Source organism: Gossypium hirsutum, unplaced genomic scaffold (genome assembly GCF_007990345.1).
Source record: "Gossypium hirsutum isolate 1008001.06 unplaced genomic scaffold, Gossypium_hirsutum_v2.1 scaffold_1376, whole genome shotgun sequence".
NCBI classification, from domain to species: domain Eukaryota; kingdom Viridiplantae; phylum Streptophyta; class Magnoliopsida; order Malvales; family Malvaceae; genus Gossypium; species Gossypium hirsutum.
Genome location: NW_024403585.1, coordinates 1 through 9,607, shown reverse-complemented (window position 1 = coordinate 9,607; position 9,607 = coordinate 1). Strand labels below are relative to the sequence as shown.

General features: G+C 33.2%; 1 protein-coding gene across 1 annotated transcript; it reads left to right on the top strand.

Moving 5' to 3' along the window:
* Positions 1 to 529: 529 nt before the first annotated feature.
* On the top strand, positions 530 to 8,801 carry LOC121227688 (protein IWS1 homolog; the record flags this gene model as incomplete). The annotated part of the gene is made up of 8 exons (XM_041110609.1): positions 530 to 694; positions 762 to 1,167; positions 4,616 to 4,682; positions 4,855 to 5,002; positions 5,546 to 5,627; positions 7,164 to 7,272; positions 7,834 to 7,890; positions 8,690 to 8,801. Coding segments are annotated over exons 1-8 (1,146 nt in total), but the record flags the coding sequence as incomplete, so codon positions are not given.
* Between the last annotated feature and the right edge of the window lie 806 nt (positions 8,802 to 9,607).

Here is a 9,607-nt window from a genome sequence, read left to right as displayed (position 1 = left end):
ACCTCTTGATAGAATGGGTTCAGTGTGGTCCCCATGTTCTTAAGGGAGTGAGGGCTTGACAAATCAAATTCCTTGTTTTGGAAAATCAAAGATCCCCTGACAATTTATAATTGGAGTAAGAGTAGGCACAAGGGTGCTACCTGGGAAAATTTGTTTTATAGCAAACAGCATGATGAATGGTGGATGTTTATTAGCTTTACCGTATTAGTGCAGACAAATATGATGGTAAACTATATTTCATTCCTTTATTTTCATTTCTTCTGGTCAGGTTGTTCGAGAAGATGTCCATGAAGAAGAAGAGGAAGATGTAGAGAGAGAAGTGGTAGAGCATGAAGTCGATAATGATGGAGATGATTTTGATGCAGACAGCCCCTCAGCACCAATTGGAAGTCCACCTACACCTGTTCGTGATGTTCCAGAGAGTCCTGTGGAATCTCCAGTAGGCAGTAGATCTCAATCTCCTGCTGGTTCAGACAGAAGTCGTTCGCATCACCCATGGGTCTTGGACCAGGTTCACCACTAAGTCCAAATGGTTCCAGAGCAAGCAGAAGTCGGTCGAATTCACCAGAAGGACCAGGTCCTGGGTCTCCTCTTAGTGCACCTGGATCACCGCTGGATCCAAAGTCTAGATCGCGTAGCAGAAGTAGGTCGGGATCACCAGCCTCCAGAGGATCGAGAAGTCGATCTCGTTCAGGTTCTCCAGCACGTTCTAGATCCAGATCAAGATCTGGGTCTCCAGCAAAGTCTGGATCACGATCTAGGTCGGTTCACCTGCAAGATCCAGATCTGGTTCCAGATCAAGATCAGGGTCACGGTCCCGATCTGGATCACGTGCTGGTAGCAGAGCTGGTTCTCAAAGTCGATCCCGCAGTCGAAGCAGATCTCCGACTAGTCAGCGTAGTGGATCTCGGTCCCCGCTCGTAGCAGAAGTGGATCACCAGCTAGTCGGCGGAGTGGATCCCGATCTCGAAGTCGCAGTGTCTCACGTTCCCCAGCTCGTAGCAAAAGTGGATCACGATCTCCACATAGCAAATACCGACCCAGCTCGAAGCAGAAGTGGATCACATTCTCCAGCACGTAGCCGGAGTGGATCAAGATCTCCTGCACGCACTAACAGATCAAGTAGATCCAGATCAAAATCCAGAAGCCGATCTAGAAGTCCTGCTGGTAAGGTTGAAAGTTTTCATTCTTTCAAGATGTTTTTAATTGTTTTAATTAATCATCCTTTTAATGTTTTTTAAAGGATGTTACAGGCCTTTTTGTGTTTATTAAGCATTTATTGATTTCTAAAAAAAAAATCAACTATTTTTCAAAGTGCTCTTTATTTGTTAATATTTTTTGTAATAGATGTTATTTCTCCAAGATATCCAACACATCAGTTAAAGGCCTTTCTAAGGATTAAATAAAGTTAAACATCAGTAGAATTTATAGATAAATTTGAAATTCAATAATGAAAAATGATTTATATGTAGAACAATTAATGTTTAGAAATAAATTGGATTTATAGGACAATTTAAAATTTAATAATAAAAAATGTTGGATTTGTAGGACAATTTGATATTTAGTTATAATAAAAAGTTAGGACTTATTCATTTTAAAGAGGAGTGTTGGATTTGTAAGACAATTTGATTTTGTTAATAAAAAAAAGGTGGATTTATAGGACAAATTAATATTTAAAATTAAAGTTTAAAAGATTGTATTTATAAAGACGTTATGTATTTGTTAATTTTAAAAAAATGCAGATATGAATTTTTAATGTTTTGTTTTTTTTATTAAGTTGGAAGACATGGTAGTGGTTCAGATAAGGAAAATGATGAGTAAGTAACTAGTGTGTTAATAACCTTAAATAACTTGAAGGAGCAGCATTAGGCGCATGAGTTTGGGACTTGCTAGAAGGTCCACAATTTGACCCCAGACACTGGTCAAATCTATCAGTTTTAGACATTACTTCACTACCATTCAGAAGGTTTGATTCAATAATATCAACTTTATTTGTGAATCTTGCCACATAAGGTGTGATTTCAATTAACTTCAGAGCTTTTTACCTAAAGGTTTATCACTTGATTGTGCTTAAAATGTTCCTAATCAATGTTTGATTTCTAGTGATAAAGTCAATGAAACAGATACTGATGCCTCAGCGGTCAAGAAGAAGAAAGGTGTGTTAATATTCTAATATGTATGTTCTAATGTGTATGTTTACAATCTTTTATTGTAAACTGTTAATATATGCTATTATGCTAGTTATTATCAAAGGTGCACAAGAATGGCCATTATTTGGAAAGATGACAAAAAAGTGCACAAGAATGGCCATTTTTTGGAAAAGATGACTATTTTGACATGGTTATTTCTTAATAAATATCCGTAAATTTCTTGGAATAATTTTAAATCTTTTGTCAAAGGTATTGATGTTGAGCTATTTAATATGAGCAACCTATCCTCGTACTATTACATAGTATATTGTGCTATAACTTTGAGTAATACCAGTTATAGCACGGCAGAACTCCTCCCATCAATTTAAGCCGTTCTCACATGAAAGGAAATTGCTGGCATCATTTTATGATAACATTTTCTGTATGTGTGCTTGATTTATTTTTAAGATTTTAAAAGGCAGGATTTAAAATCGACTGAAGAGGATTATTGCTTTGAGGGTCATTAAATTATTTATATGATATATATGATAATAAATTTCAGGAAGAAAAGCGCTAAGTGTGATGAAAACAGTGATAAAGAGTAAGTATGTACTGTGTATTCTTTTTTCTTAGCTTGCGCATGCTACAGATCTGAGAAGGAAAAGCACCTAGTAATTCAGATAAGATGAAAAAAAACCCAACTCATGTGTGAAATGCAAGGTTTACACATAATAAATCTCTTGATGTTTGGACATTGCAATGAGAGTAGATTTTCGTTATCTGTAAGATATGGTAGTATTTTGTTTTATTTCATCTATGAATATGTTGGTGTCGTATGTCCAAGTTTCATTTCATCAAAATCATTTGAGGAATCAATTGAGAAATATTTTCTTTTCTTATAGATCAGAAGAGAATGAGTTGATTGCTGATATTTTTGGCTCCAGTGATGAAGATGAGGAATTTGAAGTGATTTATTTTTTTTTTTATTTTCAAGTTAATATTCTCTGAGGACTAATGTTTATTACTTTCTTTGAACAGTGAGGAAGTGAATGCTTAAACAGCATTCCAAAAATCATAAAACAAAAATGTTCTTGTATAACACCCCCCGCAGCTATATGCAAATGAGGATGTTGTTTTCATTCAAGGACTTTTGCAACTAACAGCAAAAAATAAAATTACTTTGCTGCTTTTTTTTTCTTTTCTTCTTTTCTTTCTCTCCTTCGATTTAGAACTTAGATTCCAAGGGTTTGTTATACAACAAATAAAAAGGGGGGGTCTTGTGTTTCATCATGAAGAGCTATATCTGTATAGAGTTTGTGCCTTTGAAATGTCCAAAATTTGATGGGAAAAAAAATTAAGGGATTTTACAACGATGTTAGACTGATAAAGACTTATTTATTCAGTAATGTCAACATTTGTTTGGGTTTTTTTAGAATAATTTTTATACTTTAAGGGAATTTTAAAATACATACAATCTCCCATCATCAGAGTCGGGCTTAAATAGGTGATTGAATTGAATGAACATTAATTTATATCAATATATGTGTTTGTATATTCTAGGGTTTTGGAGAAGCTGATGTAGAAGGATCATCTAAAAAGAAGAAAACAGTTGAATAGATTCAAAGTATCTCATGTGTATTATTTCCTTATGGCCAATTTTCTCTGCAAAAACAAGCGATTAACTTTGATAATGGATATGGACAATTTCATTAAGGTATATAGCAAATTGTCGTTCCTTATTTACACAGAGCGCTGTGCGTCTGCTATTTGGAGCTAAAAATATTAATCATACAGAGAAGCATAAATAGAACTTCAATAAAGCCTATGTGTTTTTTTTAGAAATTTTATACTCAATTAATCACGCCATTGTATTCTGGAATGTTCAGCCTAGGTTTGAGCAAGTTCTCTTCACATTGTAGGATTGGGATCACCTCTCTATTTGTTGGTTTGGGCAGCTGATCTGGCTTCCCCCTACTGCAAAGAACTCCTTAACTAGCGTTAACCATTGATAATAAATAAAGAGTAATTTCAAGATATTAAATACACTGTCATTGTGATACAGTGTTGATGATATCAAACCATTTCCATTTCATTTGGTAGCACTAAGAATTTATAAATCACTATGAAGTTTTCTATCCATTCTTGAAATGTTCGTAACGCTAAGAAATTCACACAAATAAGTTTGCTGTGAAAATAGTGACTGATAAATATAATTTTAACTTGAAGACAGGGCCAGTTCACAAGATTTGATGAAGATCAGACGATTTAAAGTCATTTATTGGTCAAATATGGCAGCTTGAATTACTATTTAGGACTCAGCCAATCAGAAGCCACAATCCTTAAAATCATCTTTGTTAAAACCTTGTGAAACTGGCTCCTGGTCCTTATAGTTAACTGTTTTATGTTTGATATGTTGTAGCTGTTTATCTGATGATGAAGGAGATGGAGCTGATGGTATGGTACAAGACAACACATACCACCGCCAGAATCTGGTGGTAAAGATGATGATGATTCAGATGAAGGTGTTGATGATGATAAGAAAGGGGATGGAGGGTTAGTTGCCTTATTAATATACTTATTTGATTTAATATTTTGATTATTATTTCTTCCTGTATGAGCATGCACATGTTACTCCAGAGGCTTTTAGTAATGTAGCATCAGTGAAGGAAAAAGATAATTTATTCGTAACATTTATTATTTGCAATTTTGGATGATTTTTTTTCAGCACTTTTGTGTCTGATTTTGATTTAATGATGGAGAGAAGAAGAGAAGAGAAACAGAAACAGAGAAGAAAGAGGAAAGATTGTGAGATGATTAATGATAATGATGATCTTATTGATGATATGATTAAGAAGATGAGATCTTCAGCAGAGGTATTCATATTCACAATTGTTGGTCTGCATTGCAATAGGATCTGAAATGTTTGTAACATTAAGAAATTCACACAAACCTTGTGAAACTGGCCCCTAGTCCTAGTCCTTAAGTTAGTAAATATAAAATAAGCTTAAGAAAAAGGCAAAATTGACAACTGTATCAGATGAAAAATTGATAAGAAACATGGTAATTATTGCTCTCATAATTTCATAGTTTATGGGGAGAAAACTCTGAAATCTTTTAATGGGAACAGAACACTACAACTATTAGGAGATAACTCTGAAATCTTTTAATGGGAACAGAACACTACAACTTTCATTAGTTATGGCTGGTCAGTTTATCTGATACAATATGACATCCTTTTCATACAATATCTCATTGTGAAATTATTTTGTTTGAATTGAATTCTTTTCTCTCAGACAGCAAATAGCTTCTGTTGTTTTTTGTTACTGTAGTTTGAGAATAAAGAGAAATTAAGCCAACTTTTCCCTGTCAGATGATTGCAAAGAAATTAACACATTTTTTTTTATTTGTTTTTACAGGAAGACCGTCAGTTGAACCAGAAACGACAGCCTGCTACAAAGAAAATCAAATTACTTCCCTTTGTCATGTCTCAGCTTAAAAGTAAGATCTTTTGTATTAACAATGGAAGTTTTATTTTTAAAATAAGAGGGCATTTTTGCGGTTCAGGAAACTGAAGTTCATGCCTACGTATTTGCCCAACATACACAATGTGATTTATATTTACACATAAATTGTGAATATAGTTCTTGTTAACTTGTGGGGAGAAAGGGGTGTGGCTGTTGTTCTCTTGTAATCAAGTCTTCTCTCCAGTTTGTGAAGACAAGTTCATTGAGAGGTAGAAACAAATTCTCTCCTCACCTAAATTTTGTTGTAGCATATGGATTGTCTCTCTGACTTTGTGTGTTTATTTCATGTCCTTTGGTTTCCTGCTGCATTTTCTTTGTGACGTCTAACTACAATCAAATTTTTTTCCAGATCAGATTTGCATTCCATATTTTTAGATTCTGGTATTTTACAAGGTATAACGGTACGTTCATTTGAAACATATTTAACATTGCTCAGAAGAAAAAAAATTATTTCTTTTAATTTACTAGACAGCAATGGTTAAACTCACTTATTTATGAATCCTTTTTTGGGGATATTGATGACCTTGTATCCATGCTTCCCTTAGTTTTAGATAAACGATTCTAATTTACTACTATTCTTTTCTGTTATTTATTCCAGGAATGGTTGGCGCCATTACCTGATAAAAGTCTGCCTCATCTTATGATCAGAGAGAATTTATTAACAACTTTATCTGAGGTAGGGATGCACCTGTAGAAGGTAGAGGATAGGCGAGTGGTTAGAGTCACAGCTCTCTAGTTGCTTGGCTTGTGACTCAGTTATGTGTAAATTCATTTCATTTCATATCTGATATTCTGTTAAGGAATACTGCAAGACTCTCAGATGCCTTGATATTAAAGCACTAAATATACATTAAACTCCAATCCATGGGATTTAAGATTAGTGTATGTTTCAATACACTATTTCACCTATAGCAGTATATATATAATGCGGTCTTGACAAATAAGGGGTTTTTTTCTTGTAGTTTCCACCCATTAATCCTGAAAGTCTGAAGAGCAGTGGAATCGGTAAGGCAGTCATGTATTTGTACAAACATCCGAAGGAAACGAGGAAGAATAGAGAATTAGCAGGAAGAATTATAAGTAAGATTGTTTTTTGTATATATAAGAGTAGTTACCAAAAGATATTGGTATTATTGTTTAAAGTAGGAATTTCTGGAGGATGAGATAAAATTGCTCTGAAATTTTAAATTTAACACACTGTCTAATAGTCTTTCTCTAGTTACCTTACATTGAGCGTTTCTGATGAATAAGAGCACAGAGGCTAAACAAAGTATGCGAAATATCACTTTTATTATGGATAGAGTTATTACAAATTTTGTTTTACTTGTGAACACTTAGTCAATTCTGACTCTCTGCCATACCTAACTAACCTAACTTTCCAGGTTTTACTTCAAAATTCCCTTTATTGTCCTTTTAAGTTTTATGGACCCTTTTATTACTGGAATAGATTTTTGTATATTACATTCTGTGCCGGTATATTGACATATTTCTTTTTTTTTTTATCTTTCAGACGAATGGTCTCGTCCGATATTTAATCTCACATGTAATTTTAAAACGTTAACTAAAGAAGAACGTGCACAGAGAGATTACGAGTTATTGCCAAAGAAAGCCAGACTCAGGTTTGTTAGACTAGTGTTGTTAAATCTTTGTATATAAATTTTGTTCATTGCACACTGCATGGCGTTTTCCTCAGGGCAGATCAATCGGACATCAAAACCCAATTCATTCATTCTTTCATCATACATGTGAGAATATATTACTCTCTAAACAACCAGAATGAGTTTTACCTATGATTCAGGGTTTATATGGTTGGAATGGAAGGGGGTGTTATAATGGAGGACAGAATTCAATAAGCGTACGACTAACAGAACAACAAAGCACACATGTTGTTACCTCTTCTATCCCTTGTCACCTAATGTCAGGTGATCCCAAAATCATGTAAGGTAATACAATTAAAGGGACATAACTCCATTATTTATAGGTTCGGCAAAAAATATATAATAATATACAATCAGTGTATGACAATATATGTGAGAATATTTTGCAGCAGACAGAGTGAGTTTTACCTATAACAGAGTCACTGATTGGGGATATCAGCTAGTTATTTATGGAAAATCTCACTGCTTTTGCTATGCATGATGTTTTGATTAGACTCCATTGGTGTATTTTTTTTGTTGTAGTCTGGAAGGAGAAGAAATCAGAAAAGATATGGAGAAAGCCATGGCAGGGAACGAGACGTAAGATATTTTTGTGTTTCTAGATATTTTTGTATTTCTAGTATTTCTAGATATTTTTGTATTTCTAGATAGTTTTGTGTTTCTAGATATTTTTGTGTTTCTAGATAGTGTTGTATTTCTAGTATTTCTAGATATTTTTGTATTTCTAGTATTTCTAGATATTTTTGTATTTCTAGTATTTCTAGATATTTTTGTATTTCTAGATATTTTTGTGTTTCTAGAATTTTTTGTATTTCTAGATATTTTTTATATAAATGTCACTCACCTGTATATGTATATCAAGAAAACCACTATGTATTCAATAGCATAGTTTTGACTGAAAATAACTTGAGTAATAAGTCTTTTCGTCATTTATGTTTACACGGGTGTTATTTTTTGGGGTGAATTCAGCTTTCCTTGCACACATCCAGACATCAATGTTATTTTAAGCTGATTTTAAGGTACATAACAGTATAGCCTCCTTAGGCAGGAATATGTCTTTAAAGAAATTAAATATATACCTGGCACTTGACATGTAGAAATAGTTTGAATGTCTAATTTAATGATGCTAGATCTAGCTTTGTATTTCACATACATTCTACATTTAGCTTGGTACAGAATATAAATGTATAAAAATAAATCATGTTTCAACGAAAAATCAGTAAATTTTTTAGACAAAAAAATGAGTCCTTGTTCACAAATAATTCACAAGTTATTCGTACATCTGTGCATAAACAATTTAAAGTTTCCTCCTGTTTTTTTTCACGCATTATGTAATTTAAGTGAAATGTCTTTCATGGAAATATTTGTGTTAATATAGTGCTGTCCGCCCTGGAGATCCGGGATGGATCATGAGAGCCCGAGTACCAGCACCATCCAACAAAGATTATGTCAACCGACCTTCAAGTAATGTAGAATATGTCCCTGCTAAGGTAAATGATTAATTTATTGCAAGGAAAATAAGTCTCGGTTTCTACATGTGTTTTGTATTGAAAGGAACAATAAATTATATATTCTTGTATATCTGTAGATATAACATGGGGTCAGTATTGACTAATTATTGTTCTTAATAAAAACAAAATGTGTAATAACTGGTTCTATACTAGCGATTATAACAAGAATAGTATGACACGAAAACAAGCCATCTTTTTTTTTTCATATTGTTTCATCAATAACTTTGTAAAGCTGGCATTTTGAGGTCTTTCAGTATAAGATATTTAGAAGATGACTTATAGACCAGAAAGAAAAATTATAATTTTGAGCAATTTGATTTTCTCCGTGGGAAATTTCATTTATATTTTGCCTTTAATCCATAATAACGGTAAGCTTGAGGGAAGTGTGGTGGATCCGTCAGTTATGTGTTAGTAGGCTGACTGAGATTTTCGTTCGGATTTCCAAATGATTCTGAATGATATTTGATTTTGAATGATTTGAATGATATTTTGATTATCTACATTATTCCTAGGTCAGAAGACATTGTCTACTGCAAGGCGTCCTCAGATAAAAAAAAAAAAAAAAAGTATATCATTTAATGTAATCAGACCATCACAGTTATTTAGATTAAAGATTTAAGTAAATATGTCGATGTCATGTTTTTTTTCTTTTTTTTTTTAAAAACATTCAGAGTTCAAAGAAAAAGGTTACCAATACGAAAAACATAAGAGCCTTTGCAGACGGAAGAAACACTTAAAATCCAGAAAGCTGTATCTATAAGTATTGAGGGAGATATGGCACTATA